Source organism: Rhinopithecus roxellana, chromosome 4, assembly GCF_007565055.1.
Source record: "Rhinopithecus roxellana isolate Shanxi Qingling chromosome 4, ASM756505v1, whole genome shotgun sequence".
NCBI lineage: Eukaryota > Metazoa > Chordata > Mammalia > Primates > Cercopithecidae > Rhinopithecus > Rhinopithecus roxellana.
The window spans coordinates 12,472,354-12,494,004 of NC_044552.1; the positions used below are offsets into that span (position 1 = coordinate 12,472,354).

Consider the following 21,651-nt stretch of genomic DNA (forward strand, 5'->3'; position numbering starts at 1 on the left):
ATGGGATCTAATTAAACTAAAGAGCTTCTGCACAGCAAAAGAAACTACCATCCGAGTGAACAGGCAACCTACAGAATGGGAGAAAATTTTTGCAATCTACTCATCTGACAAAGGGCGGATATCCAGAACCTACAAAGAACTCAAATTTACAAGAAAAAAACAAACAACCCCATCAAAAAGTGGGCAAAGGATATGAACAGACATTTCTCAAAAGAAGACATTCATACAACCAACAGACACATGAAAAAATGCTCATCATCACTGGCTATCAGAGAACTGCAAATCAAAACCACAATGAGATACCATCTCACACCAGTTAGAATGGCAATCATTAAGAAGTCAGGAAACAACAGGTGCTGGAGAGGATGTGGAGAAATAGGAACACTTTTACACCGTTGGTGGGATTGTAAACTAGTTCAACCATTATGGAAAACAGTATGGCGATTCCTCAAGGATCTAGAACTAGATGTACCATATGACCCAGCCATCCCACTATTGGGTATATACCCAAAGGATCATAAATCATGCTGCTATAAAGACACATGTACACGTATGTTTATTGCGGCACTATTCACAATAGCAAAGACTTGGAATCAACCCAAATGTCCATCAGTGACAGACTGGATTAAGAAAATGTGGCACATATACACCATGGAATACTATGCAGTCATAAAAAAGGATGAGTTTGTGTCCTTTGTAGGGACATGGATGCAGCTGGAAACCATCATTCTTAGCAAACTATCACAAGAACAGAAAACCAAGCACCGCATGTTCTCACTCATAGGTGGGAACTGAACAATGAGATCACTTGGACTCGGGAAGGGGAACATCACACACCGGGGCCTATCATGGGGAGGGGGGAGAGGGGAGGGATTGCATTGGGAGTTATACCTGATGTAAATGACGAGTTGCTGGGTGCTGACGAGTTGATGGGTGCAGCACACCAACATGGCACAAGTATACATATGTAACAAACCTGCACGTTATGCACATGTACCCTAGAACTTAAAAGTATAATAATAATAATAATAATAAAGAAAAAAGAAAAACAATGTTACAGATAAAGCTAAAGTTCCCTTTGACCACCCTCCCAATCCTGATTTGCACCTCTAATCTCTCATCTATACCCCCTACTCGCTGTTAGAACTTTGGTATGGATTCTTCTGAACCTTTAAAAATAGACATACATACATTATATAGTCATAGAAAATGCATAGTATTGTTTTGTACATATATATAATTTGCATATAACTTTCCACAACTTGCTATTTTCACTGAGCATTATGTTTTTGGGACCAATCCAGGTTAATATGGATCTAGATTCTTTAACTCCAATACAATAATCTATCCTCCATGACTACATCATATTTTAATTAGTCAGGCCATTTCTCTTCAATATTTACATTGTTTGTCCCTACTACAATTCACCAGCATAGTGGTAAACAGTAGTCGCTGCTGGGGTGAGGACAGGACTGCAGATGGTGTTCTAAGGGTTAGCCTTATTTATAAGATGTAGTTTTTTTGCAAGGAGAATGTATTCACGTTTAATTTACATATGATAAATATTGACTTTTTTAATTAAAGAATTTTGAGATACAAATATTAGCAAAAAGAACAAAACAAGATCAGTTATAGGAAGCAAATCATCTAATAAAATACAAGGAAAACAAAGTTGTAGGGCCTAATAGTGTACTCACGGTTTGAAGCATATTTATTGGAAAATAATAAGCACTAAACAGATCATAAAAACATTCTCCTATGCAAAGCAATTCCAATTAATATATCAGCATATTGGTTATCATGGCATAAGCATAATTAATACATGTACAAGTACTTCATTTATATTTTTTGCTTTCTTCTTTTATGACTATGGTGTCTTTCTCCATCCCTGAAATAAAAGAGGTATAAAAAAAATGGTTATAAATGATGAACATTTTAATATCAGAGCTTTAAAATAATTCAACAGTAATATACTACTTTAATATTCTATTGAAATGAATTTTCTGAGTATCTATCATTTACATATACTCAAAGTTAATTTTAAAGCAGAGCTTCAAAGTGTAATTAAAAAAATCATTTTGATTATTCCTATTTCAGTTTTGTCTCTTCATTTTGTTGTTTGTTTGTTTTTGTTTTTTTGAGATGGAGTTTCACTCTTGTTGCCTAGGCTGGAGTGCAATGGCACAATCTCGGCTCACTGCAACCTCCGCCTCCTGGATTCAAGCGATTCTCCTGTCTCAGCCTCCCTAGTAGCTGGGATTTCAGGTGTGCACCAACACGCCCGGCTATTTTTTGTATTTTTAGTAGAGACAGGGTTTCGCCATGTTGATCAGGCTGGTCTCGAACTCCTGACCTCAGGTGATCTGCCCGCCTCAGCCTCCCAAAGTGCTGGGATTAGAGGCATGAGCCACCGCACCCGGCCTGTCTCTTAGTTTTAATAATGCATTATTCATACATACTCTTAAACACTGTTTAATTCTAAATGAATGTTTTACTTGTTCTGGTTTATGTCAGATAAACCAAGTCCCTATAATTCAGTCCACCCCAGGGGTGGATATCAAAGATTAGCCTGTTGAGAAGTATTTCTTGCATATATCCAGTTTATCTTCTTTAAATAAAAATTATTTAATGTTTGGATTTTGAGGACTTCTAATGTATTTAAATCAACAGGGATTGATTAGAGATGTCAAAAATTACTTAAGTAGAAGCAGCACTACAGTTATTACAAAACAGCATATGAATCAAAAAGGATTACTAAGAAAATATTTCATTTGTATAAGAAAAGGACTAAGTCAAAAAAAAAAAGGACTAAGTCATAGTTGGCTTTAAACCTAATTAACTGAATGATAGTAAGATGAACAAAATTACCAAACCAATACAATAAGCTTTAATTCCTGATTACCAGTGGCCCTGGAGAGACAGGATATTATTTGAGAGCCTAATATATGAAAGCACTTTGTGTATAAAACTAAATAAGATACAGACCTTGCCTTTATGGAGCTCACAGTCTAGTAGCGATAATAATAACTATTAAGCTCAAGAACAAATATGAGCTAGGTAAGGTGGTGACAAAATGGAAAAGATGATCTGCTCTGCTTGAACCAGTGAGAAAAAGGCTTCAGGAAATGGCTGAGATGGGTCTTAAAGGATAAGGAGGAGTAAGGAGGCTTTGAAAACCAGGTAGGCAGCAGAACACAAAGTGGAAAGACACAGATGGGGCACGGTGTGGATGAGGAACTCTAAGTAACTCAGGCTGGCTAGAGCACAAGTTACGCATTTCATGGGGTAGTAGCAAAATACAAGAAGTAGGTAGGAGCCAGGATCCCAGAAGTCTTGAGAGCCATTCAAAAGAATGTGAATTTTGCCACTGAAGAGTTCTCACTTTTTTTGAGACAGGGTCTCATTTTGTTGCCCAGGCTGGAGTGCAGGAGTGAGAATATGGCTCACTGCAGCCTCAACCTCCCAGGCTCAAGCAATCTTCCTGCCTCAGCCCCACAAGAGGCTGGGACCGGCTAATCTTTGTATTCTTTGTAGAGACGAGGTTTTGCCAGGTTGCCCGGGCTGGCCTTGAACTCCTGAGCTCAAGTGATCCACCTGCCTCAGCCTCCCAAAGTTTAGGGGTTACAGGCATGAGCCACCATGCCAGACCACCACTGAACAGTTCTACGAGGCGACTATTCACTCTAAGCAGTATACAAGGGATGCAATCATATGCAGTAAGTTTAGAGAAAAGTAGAAAAAGTAGGAAAATGACCATCATTTCATTAGGAACTGACCAGATGGTAAGGAGTAGAAGGAAGTATCTAAAATGACTCCTTGATTTCTGACTTAAGTTAACAGATGAGAGTCATCTCTTTAACCAGGATAGTAATGCTGGCGAAAAAGGAGCAGACTGAGAAAAAGGTAAGTTTAGTTCTAGACCTGATGAACTTGATATCCAGGTACATGCCTTGTCAGCAGCTGGAATACAGAAATAGACCTCAAATAATTTACATTTATTAATTCGGTGTTTGTTAACTCATATCTCTCGAGCTATAAAGATTTTACTAACAAGGGCAAAATTGACTGTCAATTTTGACAATGTCAATATACCCTTATTTGAGGAATTAGCAGGAAAAAGAAAGAAAGAGAAAGAGGAAGGAAGGAAGGAAGGAGCAAAAGAAACGGATCTAGGAAAGCACATGTTTAATACAGTTAACATCCTGCCTAGACAATACTTTCACATGTCCTGTTTAGGAAGCAAGCAAGTAAGAGATAAAAAAGGGAAAAAAATATCCAATCACACATGTAGAGAACTATGTCACTAGAGTGGTGGCTATTTGAACTGAACTATAATGAATGTTAAGAATCATAATCAGGGCCGGGCGCGGTGGCTCAAGCCTGTAATCCCAGCACTTTGGGAGGCCGAGACGGGCGGATCACGAGGTCAGGAGATCGAGACCATCCTGGCTAACACGGTGAAACCCCGTCTCTACTAAAAATACAAAAAAACTAGCCAGGCGAGGTGGCGGGCGCCTGTAGTCCCAGCTACTCAGGAGGCTGAGGCAGGAGAATGGCGTAAACCCGGGAGGCGGAGCTTGCAGTGAGCTGAGATCTGGCCACTGCACTCCAGTCCGGGCGACAGAGCGAGACTCCGCCTCAAAAAAAAAAAAAAAAAAAAGAATCATAATCAATTGTTTACTCTCCTTACTTTAGCTTATTCTTAAAATCTGTTTTCTCAGCATGGTCTACAACAGAAGAACCTGTTCTACTTTTAAAAAGTAAAGAATTCAACATTGGATGATGCAGGGTTAGACCCACCTCTCTTTCCTTCTTCTCGACTCACAGTTTTTATCCTTATCTTTATTTCTTTTCCTTTTGTGTGGGCTTCTACTCCGATCCCTTCTATGTCGTGAACACTCAGCATCCAAATAGCTTCCACCAGACTGCCGTGAATCTACTGAAGCTGATCGCCTTTCTTCATTCCTAAAACATAGAAAAGAATGTTAATCAGTTTGTTTTACCACTGGTCTCCAGTATACATACACAGACACACCAGTCTAAAGTGTAATATTCTATATCAAACCAATGGTAGATACGGTCTCAATATGCACAATCTTATAACCCATATAAGACGACAAATAAACAGAGCTCTTAACCCTTTTATGCCTGAGGTTGCAATTTTTTAAATTTTTGCAGTGAGACCTTGGTGATGACCTTGGGCAGTAGGATATAAATAACTCCCACAGGTTTGGCGTTCCAATAATGGAACACTAGGCATAAATATTAGTATGTTTTGCTATTTAAATATTTCACTAATATGGTTGTCCCCTGAAAACTGTCAAAGGGTAATGTCAGAACAACTCTGGTATAATAACTCTGGGCACTCACAACAAAAAACAAAAAGCATTTTCATGAGGATACTATGTGCTATCAAGGGTTTTGGAGATGCTAATATTTAACAATTATAAGTTAATTGTTATCTGTTATCAAAGAGAGCATTTTCACCAATAAAGATAATGACATACTTTTCCGCATCATCCTCTGCCTTCTCTTGCTCTTCTTGCCAATGATTGCTGAGTTCTTCCATGTGCACATTTATCACATCTCGAATCACCTTGGGAGAGGTAAGCACCGAACTTCAGGTAAGAAAACTGCTCAAAAAAGTAAGACTATAGCGCTAGAAAAATCAGTGCTAACAATCAAATATTTACTAAGCGCTATGACATAATGGACTGTGGAACTTGTACAGTTTAGAGAACACAGAAAAGGCAATGGTCAAACTGGAATATGAATAGCAGATAAAAGTTTTATAGCAATATTAAATTTGAAGTTGCTAAAACCGTACTACCTTTATGTGAGAAAATATCTCTGTTCTTAGGAAATACACACTGGGGATAAAGGGTTACGATGTATGTAATTTAACCCTTAAAGAATTCAGGGGAAAACAATATGTACAGGTCGAGACAGAGAAAGAGAGAGTGCCAATGATAAGCTATGTGGCAAAATGCTAACAATGGGTGACCTGGGTAAAGGCAATATGGGAGTTCTTGGTACTATTTTTAGTTTTGCAATTTATCTCTCTGTTAGAGATTATTTACAAATGATTTTTTAAAAACCTTATAATTAAGTCATCTTGACTTAATCATATGACTTAATAAGACAAAATATGAAACATACAATCACTTCACAGATACTTTCTGAATGACTCTATAAGGAAACTTTCCTATTTACCCATGCCACCAAGCACAGGGTTTGTCACTGCAGAAGCAAAGACAAAACTAAAATAGGAGCTTACACTTCCCTCATGATTAAACAGAGAATGTTTTCAGAAAAAAGGTATAGGTATAGGGGACAAGAGGCAATCTCAGAAACACTATCATTCAGGCCTGACTGCATTTCTCCCTACCTTAAAGAAACTTTCAATGGCTCTCAAAGTAAAATGGAACAATATCCAAACTCCTTAATGAAGGCTTCAAAGCCCTCCAGGATTTTACTACATCAGATACAACCTAGCCTCATCTCTCAATGGAGAAGCCCTAAGCTCTAGCCACCCTGGGTTACTCATGAGTTTCTGAAAAACTCCTATACTTTTATCTGCTTTTCAGAATGCTAGTTCTTCTACCCAGAAAATCCTTATCCACCACTTGTCCTCCTCCACTATATTCTCCCATGGAAAACCTAAGATACACCGAGGTCAAACCTCGCGGAGTGACATGAGTCACACACACCTATCTCAAGTTCCAGCTCTTGCACTTCCCTAGCAGGCCCACAAGCCTCCCTGTTAGCAGCTCTACATAAGCACCTTGAAGTCTGCTATTTGCACAGAACCCACCCAGCTCAGGTCCACCACATAGGAAAGAGTCAATAAGCAGACATTCCTTTACTCCTCCTTGCTTCTCCCTTTCGCTCAAATGCTACATTCTCTATGAAGCCCTTGCCAATCTTACATTTCAATTTTTGAAGCTGGGTGATGGGTACATAAGGGTTCCTTAGACGATGCTATCCACTTTAGAATATGTTTGAATATTTCCACAATAAAATATAAACTATGAAATCGTGAAGAATGCTAGCAGCAACAATTTAAGCTTGATTACAAGGGTTATGAGACCAGAGAAGAAACAACTGATGAGCCAAGTATCTTAGGGACTCTAAGAATCACCAAGGTAGTATGACAGGGACCCAGGCCTCTACTTGGGAAGGTAAGTCTAAAACACAGACTTTAATTGTAAAAAAGAACAGCATAAAATTTAGAGTTAAGCTGTGTGGTACAGAGTATAAGTACAATAAACTAGTGATAGATTAGTCAACTAGCACCTCATGGAAATGGTGGCCTTTAAACTCAACATTTAAAATGGCAAAAACAGAGCATTTCAGGTAAGAAAATAACAGGTAATAGGGCATTGAGGTAAGAATAATTATATGTAATCAGATACAGTTTAAGAGACATGCTTGACTAAAGCAAAAGAAAATGCTTGGGAAAAGGAGGCCAGATTATGGAAGGTCTTTTACATCAGAGAGAAGTATGAAAAAATATGGGAACAATTAGGGAATCGATGAGGAAATTATTTGTAGAGTCTAGGCAAGGTAATTCATACACCAAAAAAATTCATCAACTCTAATGAGCCATTAAATGGTATCTGAAAATAAGTCTAGATATACACTAAGAGACTAATGTATAAATAATGTATATCAACACATTTCTTAAGCCCAAATATTTACTAGAGTACATAAAAACATGCTTTCTGCCAAAAAAGATAATAGCTAATATCCATGAAGAAATCTGTGTTTGCATGCATTGTCAGTCAATTCTCATATCAACCCTGCAAAGATTATATTATTATTATTACGAAAAGAAAACATTCAATCTAAAAATCTCAAATAACTCAAGTTAAAGTCAAGAGCCAATGAGAAATAGCAGAATCAAAACTCAATGTGAGGTCTAGCTAAAGCCCAAACTCATGCTCTTACCATGATACACTACTACTTTCTCACAAGGAGATATCTTTTAAGATTGTACAATTGTTTTACATAAGGTTCTTGTACTATGAAAGCCTTTGCTTGCTAAAGGGTGGGTCTAGAACTGATGGAACAGACACAAATCAAGTGTGGCCACCCTGAAGACACTTTCAGAAAATTTCCAAAAAATTGTGGAAATTCATAAACAGATTTAGAAAATTACCAAAAGGAAAGTTTTGTTATCAACAAAGATTATGTAAAACTTACCTCAGTATATGATTTCTTGGTTATGTGAACATTCTTAGCTCTATAGGACTGGCGTCTTCTTTTATAATCTCTTACTTCTGCCAGGATTTCAAGGTAGGATTTTGGACTTTTTCGACTATTATCTAATGAAAGAATAAAATAAAACTATTATATCCTTCAAAGCTTTTAAATTCTACGAATTATCAAATAAACACATCACAATCCTATATTTTAACTCGTTTCAAAGTAGCACATAAAAACATTCTAAAAATTGTATATTATTTATATACACGGGCTAAGTTTTATATCATTCTTTTTCTCCAGCCATTAGCTGAACATAAGAGTACTTAGGTACATGGATTAAAGTAACAGCACAGTTGTAATATTCTTACAGAAAGAAGGTACATTTAAGGTAAAAGTCAGAGTAAAACCTCAGGTACTAAGTAAATATCCCTCAGTATCTGTGGAGGATTTGTTCAGGAACCCCCAAGGATACCAAAATCCATGGATGCTCAAGTCTCTGACATAAAATGGTGTAGTATTCACATATAACCTACACACACCCTCCTGTACACTTGAAGTCATCTCTAAACTACTTTCAATACCTAATACAGGCCAAGTACAGTGGCTCAAGCCTGTAATCCCAGCACTTTGGGAGGCCAAGACAGGAGGATCACTTGAGGCCAGGGGTTTGAGACCAGCCTGACCAACGTAGCAAAACCGCGTCTCTACTAAAAATACAAAAATTAGCCAGGCATGGTGGCCCATGTCTGTAATCTCAGCTACTCGGGAGGCTGAGGCACGAGAATCGCTTGAGCTTGGGAGGCAGAGATTCCAACAAACTGAGATCGCGCTACGGCACTCCAGCCTGGGTGACAGAGTAAGATTCTGTCTCAAAAAAAACAAACAAACAAAAAAACAAAATAAAAAAAAACACCAAAAACCTGATATGATGTAAATGCTGTATGAATAGTTGTTAATATATTGTTTATGGAATTATGACAAGAATAAAAAGTCTCTACATGTATAGTACAGAGGCAACCACCCATTTTTATTTTTTCCAAATATTTTCAATCCACAGTTGGTTAAACTGATGGATGTGGAACCCACAGTTACAGAAGGGCAACTTCACTTCAATATTAAATGATACAAAACCATTTACTCTAACTCAAAGTGGCCCGACAATTAAATCATCTTAATAACACTCACAGAATAAAATGATAATGAAAAAATGTAAAGCTATGATGTGCATCTCAAACCTTGATTGATTTTGGCAGCCAAGTCTACAAAGAGATCGCTGTCATTTTCAATAATCTGAGAATCAGAGCGCTTTTTCTTTGTCTCCTCAACTACGAAATCATAGAGGGCAAGACGATCAGCTTGAGTTAGATCACAAACAAACCGTTTGTGATTCAGAGGAACTTCAACAGGCAAAGAAGAATAAATCCCTAAAGTGAAAATAAAATCACAAGAATAAACAATACATGAAGCACTGTGAACTTAAAATCTACTAATTATCTTCAAACATGTGCTTTAATAATGCAATATTAACACAAACTCTTTTTCATAATCTCTAAATATACAAAATATCAATCTAAGCAATAAATGACAAACAACAATTCTATCCTGAATGTTACATCCACAAAAAAAACACAACATATTATGGATGTTTGCTATTCTCTCCAACAATATAAAGACAGATCCCAAAAAGGCAGGCAGGAATAATCATAAAAGACAATTTGCTCTAAGAAAGCCTTTTGGGTAACAATTTTTATAGCCATCTACAAAAGTAGGTATCTATTGATAGGCTTTTCCCCATCAAAGTTGGGAAGAAAATGCTTTTAATAAGTAATATGCATTATAGTCCCTTTGAAATTAAACTATGGAAATATTAAAAACTGTGTAAAAAATATCTTTTGTATGAGACATCAAGCTAGATGGTCAATATTCAAAATATATCCCACTTGTGCAAGGACTTAGAGCTAGGGGCCAAAAAATAATTAAGTAGCAGAAATCCCACACCTCCTCAGGCCAGAAAAGAACAGATTAAATTGAAACTAAACTCATTTTAATTTCCTGAGGAGGAAGCATAGTGGCTTAACCAAATTAACTGAAAAAAGATAATAGCTGTGCCCCCCGGTAATTACAGAATTTTCTAAAATCTGCTCATTAGTGAAAAAAAGTAAATACAATACCTTGATGTGATGTATTAAACATTGAAGAAAATTTTTGTTTTGAGATTCAAATTTTCTCAAATAAAAAAATGATTGGAACTGTAAAAAAAGCAATTTAAAACAATTCTTTCTAGACTTCATTATTCACTAATGCAAACAAAGAACATGAGCTACTAAAGGAATCCTTTTATTGTTTGCTAACTTATTCTAAAGTAGTAACTGGTTTATAGAACAACATAAAATCAGTAGCTCTTTCCAGATACTTATATTTGATAAAGTCTAACCTCATTAAGTTCCTAGGTAGAGGCAAAAAGAATTCAAATAAGAGCATACTATGAACTAAGCATTACAACAAAAAAGAGGTACTACTTGTCTACATATTAAGAGGAGAGCTGCAGTGAATCTGAGGCCATGGTTTAACACGGCTATAGATAACAATACATGGCCATTTTTACTAGTCAAAGGGTTTTGAATTAATGGGAAAAAAAGGGTTCCCTTTCAAGTCAATCAATTTTATTCTAATTATAGTAGGCATTTTATAATACAAAATTATGAAAACAGCTTTGATAAGCCTAATTCCTTTGAATATAGGCTATAAAAATTTGGGAGAAAAACAAAGATTAGAAATTAATGATGTATTACAAACAAGCTCCATATAAACCTTTGCCTGTTATTTTTAAACAAAGAAATATAATTTCCTTCTTAAATTATTTTAGCATTTTCTTCAATTTATTCATCTTAAGTTTCTTTATGATGAAGACTGATACTTAAATTCCTTGTAATTCAACCAAAATTCCAATTCAAGACTATAATATGTGACAGGTATTAAGATAAAGTTTAGAAATTTGAGTGATACTTTTAAAAGGATATCATTTGCAAAAAGGATACTGCATATCTTTAAATAAGGAGTACATTCAGGTTCCTAATTCCTCTTTATACTCACCCCAATTACTGAAAAAGAAAAAGTACAGGAAAGGTTAAGCAACAAACTGCATTCAATTCATTCGGAACATAGATATTTCTGACAACAAAAAGGATAAACATACTTAAATAAACTTACATTTACATAAAATGTAAATTTTCAAAATGCATGTTTCTAAATGATTTAAAAGTACATATGAATGTGCTGTAATTATAATAACTCTAAGACCCTTTGGCTGCCTGTTTTTGCAGGTTTTTTGTGGCAAAATATATAACATAAAATTTAACATTCTAGCCATTTTTTCAGCGCACTGTTCAGAGACATGAAGTGCATGTCATGTTCAGAGACATGACATTGTTGTGCAACCTCTACCCATCTCTAGAACTTTTTCATCACCCCAAATTGCAACTTGAATCTATTGTTTTAATAATGCCAATTCTAATTCTTGTTAGTTACTTTTGTCATCAAAGGGGATCTTAAACATATAACATACAACATTAAATAGTAGTAGCAGGTGTTGTCACAAAGATACAAATTCAGAATTTTAGGGAGAATTCATTCAGAGTCAATTCCCTAACATTACAGATAACGAAATTAAGGGTCATAGAAGTAACATGACTTGCCCAGAGTCTCACAAGTGATAGGAACAGACTGGATCTAAAACCATTCTATCCTGTCTTTTAAAGTTTCTTTGACAGCACACTGATCATGGCCATGACTCAAACACACTTCACGATACTGAAATATACAACTTAAATATTTAATATTGAAGGAAAAAGATAAACCACTAAACATAAAATGATTGTTTTAAGTATCTTGGTTAAAAAATTAACCAAAGTAACTATATCTGAAAGTAAGTATGTACATCTAATAGCTGTTCGAGCTTTCATAAAGTTTAAGATTGAGAATTCTGTACACTGAGTTTAGGCCTGACATGACAGATGAAATGAAAACATACATATAAAACCTTGCCAAAAAACTTACATTTCAGTGTGTAACAAACAAAATATGAATTAGATGGAGAAATGTAAAATTTTTCATGTGAGTCATTCTCCCTTCGAAGTAAATACATCAGTAAGATATTTAAAGAAAGTCTTGTCCTGAGGGAAAAGATCTTAAAATGTCTAAGACATAAGTGAGCCACAAAAATAATCTGTTCAGAAACTGAATAACTCTATAGAGGACATAAAACAAAAATTTTTTTTTTTTTTTTTGAGACAGAGTCTCACTCTGTCGCCCAGACTGGGCTGCAATGGCGCCATCTTGGCTCACTGCAACCTCCACCTCCCAGGTTCAAGCGATTCTCCTGCCTCAGCCTCCCGAGTGGCTGGATTACAGGCACGCACCATAGCGCCTGGCTAATTTTTGTATTTTTAGCAGAGACAGGGTTTCACCATGTTGGCCAGGCTGGTCTCGAACTCCTGACCTCAGGTGATCCGCCCACCTTGGCCTCCCAAAGTGCTGGGATTACAGGCATGAGCCAACATGCACAGCCAAAAAAATTTTTTAAACAAGATTAAAGATCATATAAAAAGTTACTGTTGGCCGGGCGCGGTAGCTCACACCTGTAATCCCAACACTTTGGGAGGCCGAGGTGGGCAGATCACTAGGTCAGGAAATCGAGACCATCCTGGCTAACATGGTGAAACTCCGTCTCTACTAAAAAAATTCAAAAACATTCGCCCGGTATGGTGGCGGGCGCCTGTAGTCCCTGCTACTTGGTAGCCTGAGGCAGGAGAATGGCGTGAACCCAGGAGGCCGAGCTAGCAGTGAGCCGAGATTGTGCCACTAAACTCCAGCCTGGGCGGCAGAGCAAGACTCAGCCTCAAAAAAAAAAAAAGAAAAAAAGTTACTGGTAACAATTAAATCTTAATTTAAGATAGTGTAAGAATTCAAAATCAAAGTTCCTCTTACCTATCAAAAAAATCGGAGTAATTATTTGCTTTTGAAAAGAACTAAGCTCCATGTCCAAATCTCCCTTATTACCGTTACAAAAATAAAAAACAGAACATTTTCTAAATTACTCATATATATAAAACTCATCCATCATGAGGTCAGGAGATCGAGACCATCCTGGCTAATCTGGTGAAACCCCGTCTCTACTAAAAAATACAAAAAAAAAAAAACTAGCCGGGCGAGGTGGCGGGCTCCTGTAGTCCCAGCTACTCGGGAGGCTGAGGCAGGAGAATGGCATGAACCTGGGAGGCAGAGCTTGCAGTGAGCCGAGATCCGGCCACTGCACTCCAGCCTGGGCAACACAGCAAGACTCCGTCTCAGAAAAAAAAAAAAAACCTCATCCATTTCATTATCTTAATATTACTTTCTGTACATTAATTTCCACTTAGACCATAGAAGCTACCGATTTTTGGAGCTAGGGCTTGTTTAGCATCCATTATCTCTGTTCCTCTCAACAACTCTATAAATAGAGTTTTGTATTACAGATAAAGAAACAAAAACTCAGAGTTGTCATCATTAATACATGGCCAAGCAGCTACTTCTACTTCTCTAAAACAGGTTTACGCAAAGCAGAATTAACAATTAACAGCACCAATAGTCACAACTAGTATGTAGAGATACGAAGTTTGTGATATTCTTCCACTTAATCATGAAAGACATAATAAATAAATTTGAGCAATATCTAGAATCCTAGTCCACAAATTTTACTAAATGTAGGGTTTCTAACAGAAAATCAGACAACTCAGTTCAGAGTTTGTGTCAAAATTCAGCACTTAGTTCTGGATCCACTTTGCTACTATCTAGCAAAGGCGAGTTACTTCACTTTTTTGTGTCTGTTTCTTCACCTATCATGGAGGGGAAATACCGTTCAGCTTATCACAAGTTTGTCGTGAAAGAGAAATGTAATTTATAAAAGAGCTTTAAAAAAATAACCTTTTAAAAAATAAAAATATGGAGGACCTTTAGAACAAACACACTAGAACTTTATCATGTCTCTATCAGATAGTTTTTCTTATCTGTAAAATGCAGACACTTGATTAGATGATCTCCAAGTTCTCTTTCAACTCTAAAATAAATTCAGTAAATCTAACCACTTTAGAGTCAAATAAAGTCCTTTAAGTATTATTAACCTCTTCAAAAACCAAAAACCTCCAACTTTTTTATGGGTACACTACCAGGGTATATGAGTAGAACCAATAGCAGAGGCCAAAAAAGGCTTGACTAGTCTAGTCATAGCTCAGTAATCTGTCCGAATAAATAAAATAAGAGTCAACTGTCTCCCTCAAAGAAAAAAATCTGGAATTTCGCTGAAAGGGACAAAAGTAGGAACCTCAAAACAAAAAAATACAAGAAATGTGCTTCTGGCTGTTGTAGAGAACCCATGTAATATAGACAGCTAAGGATAGTCTTCCTTCTGTAGCCACAGTGCAACTCTGAGAAATCAAGTCCAGATACTGGCTTAAAACAATATTTTGTAAAGATCCTCAACTTCAACGAGGGAGAAAACCAACCTTGACTACAGCCTGGTAAATATAATTCAGCTAGAAAAAAGAATGAGGAAAAAAAGGTAAGTTGTGCAGAGAAAGCTACCTACAGAAGGTTCAAAGACAATGCAGAAATAGAAATCCTTATAAGAGAAGCCACTCAGGTTTTGGCTAGATGTCATATCATATCTACATTCATTAGAAATTTAAACTTTTATTAACTCGTTTGTCTATGTGTTTGTTCGTTGGTTTGTTTTTTAGATGGAGTTTCGCTCTGTTGCCCACGCTGGAGTGCAATGGCGCAATCTGGGCTCACTGACACCTCTGCCTCCTGGGTTCAAGCAATTCTTCCTGCCTTGGTCTCCTGAGTAGCTGGGATTACAGGCACTTGCCACCATACCCAGCTAATTTTTGTATTTTTTAGTGTTTCGTCATGTTGGCCAGGGTGGTCTTGAACTCCTGACCTCAGGTGATCCACCCACCTCGGCCTCCCAAAGTGCTGGGATGACAGGTGTGAGCCACCGTGTCTGACCTATGTCTCTGTTTTTGATGGATTAAGTTTTCTTTCAATTTCCTAAAAGCTTATGCTTAAAACTTCTAACCTATTCTCTGCTGAAGTTCCCAGGGAGAAACTCTTTAACCCAGCTCTAAAGATGGGCATGAAAGGATCTATTAATATGAATCCTCTGAAATTATATGTAAAACTTTTGTGTTTGTATTTTTTTTCCGAGAAAGGGATCCCAAGCATTCATCACTTCAAACCAACTCACTTACTGTGTAGCAATCTGAGGGTACCTGTGGAGACTAATCTCTTTCAGCCTAAGCCTTTTCTTTACATTGCATTTCAACACTCTAAAGAGAGGAAATCTCAGGGTAAAAGAGTCTCACTCAGTGGCATTTACAGATGTTCCTTGACTTACATGGGGTTATATCCCGATAAACCCATCATAAACTTTATATGGTTAAGTTGAAAATGCAGCCCAGAGTCTGATAAAAGAATCACTAGTACTTCAAGTCTAAAACCTTGTGATTATGTGTATTGTTTTCACACCATCATAAAATTGAAAAAATCCTAAATTAAATCATCAAGTTGGGACTATCTGTATTTACTAAATAAGTTTTTTTATATTAGCCACAAGACAATCTCACCTACAAACCACTAGGTTATTCAAAAGGATGAACCCCTAGCTAAGATAGTGTCCTAGTGAGACTAGTGTATCTCAACAGGAAACATCTAACAAATGATGGTGAAATGAAGCAAATTAGCCTAATGTTAAATGTAAAACTTAACCTTTCCCATGTAACAGTCTTCACAGGTTTTTCTTGAAATTAGTAACATGCTTATGAGAAAAATAATAATTTGATTCATTAATTCACTTAAACTGTAATGCCACTTACTTTGATTATAACAATCACTGTCTTTCCCAACTGCAGTTCTAGCTTGTTTAATAATCTGGAATTGTGAGTCCTTATCTGTCAAAAAAAAAAAAAAATCCATAAATACAATATGAATCATCAGTGACCACAATTAAATGATTAACTGGTTTCTGATCCAAGCCCTTTGGGCACATGGACAAACCTTCCAGAATCTTAAGAAACATCCACATCCCTGTCTATGAAATCTGAACACAGAATCCTTTCAGATTTATCTACAGCCCAGTAAATAATCAGACTTCAAGCACTTCATGCCTTTAATTAGGCCTGCAGCAGTAGCAGCGACAAATTTTAGTGACCAATAACAGCTAACATTCTTGAAGCCTGTGCTGTAATGGTCACAACTCTGTGACCCTTTAGCTGACTCCAGCTAAGTGCCTGACACTATTCTAAGAATATTATATATATATCACTTAATCCTCGCAAAGTGCTATTATAACTATCTCTATTTTATAAAGAAATTTAGGCAACAAACAGGTTAATTACCTCGCTGAAAGTCACATCTGTTCATGATAAAAACAGGAGTTGAATCAGGACATTCTCTTTCAAGAGCCCAAGACTTTAACCTCTATATATGTTGTGAATCCCTGGAACACATGTCCATCTTCAGTCTCATCCCTCAATCTATGTCACATGCTCAAATTTTTGTTGTAACTGAGAAGGAAGGTGTCTGCTCTACTACACAAAGCTTTGTAAGGTTTTCACTGCCTATTAATACAAGCCTGGTCTCTAAACTTCAGATTATATGAATTAGTTGCCTTGTACATTAATTAATTCCACATTCTCTTAAGATACTAAATGTCCTTCTTAATCATAAGCATGCTTATAAAATCCATTCTTTTGATAATGCAAAAATGAAAAATCAGTATCTACACTAAGATATTTTAAAATTATAATAACTTAATACTTACTCAAAGTAATTGAAGGTATCTTCACATTCTCATAGAAAAACTCAGGATTATACATTTCATCCTGAAAAAAAAAATCTTAGTGTTCTTAAGTATCAGATAATTGACTGTTTTAAGACTTGACATAAACAATAGATTAGTATCACTTAATTATTTCTCACAATAATTTGTGAAATTAGGCAAGTACCACCCTACCCTTCAAGTAAGGGCTATTATTTCACGTTGCTGAGCCTCACAATATAACTTCCAAAAATTGTGAATTAAGGCATGAAATGCATGACATATACATATATATTTTACTATAAAATAGTAAATATATGGTACCTCTTCTTCTTTGGTATAGCCCATTTTCCTCAGTCTACAAGATGCCATGTGCTTTGCTAAAGACGATTTAGGCATGTGATGATTGGAATCGTAAGGACATAAAACAACTTCATCCTATAAAAATCAAATAGAAACAAAGATAATGGGTACATAATATTTAAATAAATAATTATTACCATTAAATGTTTACCATTTGATAATGTACCAGTACTGTCTAGTGCATCCTCTTCTACAGGCCTCTCTCAACCCCCATGTGGGTGTGTATTGAAGAAAAACAAAACTCCTTCAACCCCTAACTCCCTAAATGCCCCTGTGCTCTCTCCACTCCTTCAAAGCCTAACTCTTTGAAATGTGTATTTACGCTCACTGTCTAAACAACCTCACTTATAACCATTCCTCACTCACTGCCACCATCACCCCACTGAAACCAGTCAATAGGTCACTAACAACCTTGCTACTAAAGCCAAAGAACATGTCACTGTCTTGTCATATCTGAACTCTTGGAAGGTTGCACTCCATTTGTTCATTTGTCATTCAGACACACCCCTCATGTTCTTTCTACCTCTCTGGCTTCTTCTATTTGGTCTCCTCTAAATATCTGTCTACCTTGCTCTATTTGTCCCCCTTTAGATGTTGGTTTTCATATATTAATATAACCACTGACCTTTTGCTATTTAGTATCTGCTTACTGAAAGAAAGATCTCAAGGCTGCAACTCTCACTATACAGTGAGGACTCCCAAAATTTCTATCTTTGAACCTTGTTTCTCTCCAGTACCGTATACTAAAGACACTAAAAGTTCAACACAAACAAAAATAAATTCATTCTACTCGTCATCTCCTAACCCTCAAACCTACTCCTCTCGTACTTTCCATTTCAGTGAAAGGTCTCACTTACTCAAGCAAGAAACCACGTCTTCTCCCTCATCACCCATATCCAATCAATCACCTAGCCCTGCCAATTTAACTCCTAAATATTTCTGAAAATCCCTCAACATCCTCCATCCCCACTGCCACTTCCCCAAGTCAGAGATCATCAACTCTCTGCTGGAATACAACAGCCATCTCCTGACTACGCTCGCTTTCTCTCTCTGCTTCCAGTCTTGCTGCCCTCCCCTTCATTTTCCATCCTGTAGCTGGTCTGAATTCCAGCTCTGCCACTTACTGCTGCATGAAATTGGGTGAGGTACTTAATCTCTCTTTGCCTCATTTTCCTTATCTATTATATAAAATGAAAATAATAGCAGGACCTCTCTCAAAAAGTGATTGTGAAGATTTTAAAAAGTATACCAAAGTTTATACACATAAAGGAATTCAAATAGGGCCTGGTACATAGCAAGCATTCAATAAATGTATGCTATTATTTTATTAAAAGGTAAATACGATTATGATATGCCCTGGCTTAAAATACTTCCATGCTTCCCCACTGCCTTCATCAAAAAAAAAAAAAATCTAGACTTTCTAATATGGCTAACAAGGACGTTTAAGATCTGACCTCTACCCCTCACCATCGTTCTGCGGTAACTCTACACCCTATGCTCTAACTATCCTTAACTACTTGAGGCTTCCCGATCACTTTTATTTACCAGCCTAGAATTCACTTTGTCCAGGAAGCCTTTGTTGACCACCACTTTGTCCACCACACCCTACAATAAACTGTACTATAGCAATTCCAACCCCACCCATCATAGACCCATGATAATATAACGGTTGAGTTCTCCGTATTCCCCCTCACCATCACCAGACAATAAGCTCTGTGAGGACCAGGAACTGTAACTGTTGTTCACTAAATTTTAGTACTAAAACACCGGTGGAAATCCTAATTGCCATTTACTAGCAGTATATCCTTGGACAAATTATTACCTCTGTGTCCCTTTCCTCGTCTATAAAATGTGGTCAACAATACCTACCTCACAGGGTTATTTTGAGTATTAAATGAAGTAACGTATTGTAAGTGGCACAAACAAAGTGCTATTTAAATGTTAATACAAGGAATCCAATGTTACTGCAATGCTGAGTAAACAATGTATGGAAAGGTCTGGTAAGTCCCACTCAATTGAATTTGCAGCTTCAAATACCCCTCTAAATGAACAATAAAGATCTTTTAATTTCTTCTGTGCTTTTAATACAATAAATAATGAATGGTATACACAGAAATCAAATATATTTTAAATGTCTCAGGAATCAGCAACTTCAACTCAGGAGAAATTATTACAGCATGGAAGTAACATTAAAGATAATGAATTAACCCCGCACTGGAGCACTTCCCTTCCTCTCACTCCCCCAAAAACACCCCACAAAAACCAAAAATCCCCATTGTTCACTCTAAATACACTTGCCTACATTTTTAAAAAAGCAATTCTAATGTCCACCGGAGTTGCCAGTTACCATCTCTTGGTGACATCCTTTAATAATCCTAGAATCGGTGCTGTCCCAGTAAGAAGTGTCCGATTTTAAGGCATAGAAAAGCGAACTGGCAAACTCCCAGCTCTCCTGACACCGGATCTGGTGCAACTGCGGAATCCAGATGACAGATGACAATGCAAACCGCCAATCCCTCTGCAGCACTCTGAGACCCATTCACTTACTTTCTAAATAAATACCAAATCCGCCATTCCCTCCTCACTCAACACATCTTCCGGAATTTTGTTTGTGTTTTGAGACAGGGTCTTGCTCTATCGCCCAGGCTGGAATGTAGTGGAGAGATCTCGGCTCACCGCACCCTCGACCTCCTGGGCTCAAGCGATCCTCCCACCCCAGCCTCCCAAATAGCTGGGGCCACAGGCTCACACCATCACACTCGGCTTATTTTTGTATTTTTGGTAGGAAGAGGTTTCACCACGTTGCCCAGGCTAGTCTCGAACTCCTGGGCTCAACGGATCCTCCCGCCTTGGCCTCTCAAAGTGCTGGGATTACAGGCGTAAGCCACCGCGCCCGGCCCCCCGTTTTCTTTAAATCCGAAGTTCCGCGGGAGGTGCGCCACACCGGAGGTCGGCGTGGAGCCTTCGGGAGGCCCTCGCGCGCCCGAGCCCAGGACTCAGGGAGGTCAGGGTTGCGCCAGGGCCCGCGGCGCCCCTCGGGTCCCGGGCGCCCATCGCGGCTCTGCACACGGACGAGGACTCCTCGCCCTTCCCTCCGCGGCTGCCAGTGCGGATCTCCCTTCTTCCAGTGAAGACCGCGGGCCGATAGTCCCCGAAAGGGCCCCGCGGCCGCGCCCCTCACCTCCGCCGCCTCCTCTTCCCCGGGATCCAGACTATCCAGGTCCCAGCCCAGGGACGCCGTCACCTCCTCCAGGGTCCGGCAGCAGCTCTCCACGAACTCGCTCAGCTCCTCCTGCAGCCGCCGCCGCTCCTCCACAGGTGGAGGTTCGCCCTCCATGGCTGCAGCCCACCCGCCAAGAGGAAGCGGCCGAACTGCAGACTGCGCGCGCGGGCCTCTGGGAGCTGCGGGCGGGGCCACAGTCACCACGTGACTGGAACAGCCTGTAGGGAAGAGCCCCGGGAGGGCGGGACTGTTATTTTGAGAGGCGTTTTCCAATCTCCTCTCAGCTTTTGGGTGCAGTTGCGCTGGCCTTTCCTGAAAGACGTTTACGCTCCTCGACTTTCTCAGAAAAAACGGTTTATAGCTACAGAAAAGTTTTAAAAATAGTGCAGTGAGCTTTCGTTTAGCCGTCCTTCAGCTCGTTGTTAACATTTTGCCACGTTTGATTTCTCTCCATCTCTTCTCCACATTCACAGCCCCACCCAATGATTTTTGCTGAATTCTTTGAAAGTAAGTTGCAGATTCTTCATCCCCAAATATGTTAACATGCGTGTTCTAAGAATCAGAACATTTTCCTGTGTAACCACAATACATGATCAAACCTAAGAAAATTAGTCATTTCATAAAATCATTTATTATACAGTTCATATTAAAATTTCCCCATTGTCCCCAAAATTATTTCTATAGCAGTTTTATTTTTTCAACCCATAAGCTATAATTATTGTCTCTTTTAATCCAGATCAGCCTCCTTCACCCTCTTTTTTAAATTAAATAATTAAATGTTGTGATGAGCCTAGGCCAGTTGTCTTGTAGAATATCCCTCATTCTGGATTTGTCAGATTTTGTTTCCCACAAGATTAGATTCAGTTCAAGCACTTTAGCAAGAATACTACCTAAGAGATGTTGCCAACTCACAGGGACACATAATTATATTAGTAATGCTAACTTTGATCACTTGGTAAAGATGGTGGCTACATCTCTTCATTCTAATAGTACATTTTCCCCA

At 38.0% G+C, this 21,651-nt stretch overlaps 1 protein-coding gene across 1 annotated transcript; it reads right to left on the reverse strand.

Annotated features, from left to right (window-relative positions):
• Nucleotides 1-1,528: 1,528 nt before the first annotated feature.
• Nucleotides 1,529-20,805, reverse strand: SNRNP48 (small nuclear ribonucleoprotein U11/U12 subunit 48). The gene is made up of 9 exons (XM_010381697.2): nt 20,607-20,805; nt 17,387-17,500; nt 17,066-17,126; nt 16,119-16,193; nt 9,444-9,632; nt 8,206-8,327; nt 5,508-5,596; nt 4,801-4,965; nt 1,529-1,888 (listed from the first exon to the last, which is right to left on the reverse strand). Exons 1-9 carry the CDS (start codon nt 20,760-20,762, stop codon nt 1,840-1,842), a joined length of 1,020 nt encoding a protein of 339 aa, XP_010379999.2. The 5' UTR covers nt 20,763-20,805; the 3' UTR covers nt 1,529-1,839.
• Between the last annotated feature and the right edge of the window lie 846 nt (nt 20,806-21,651).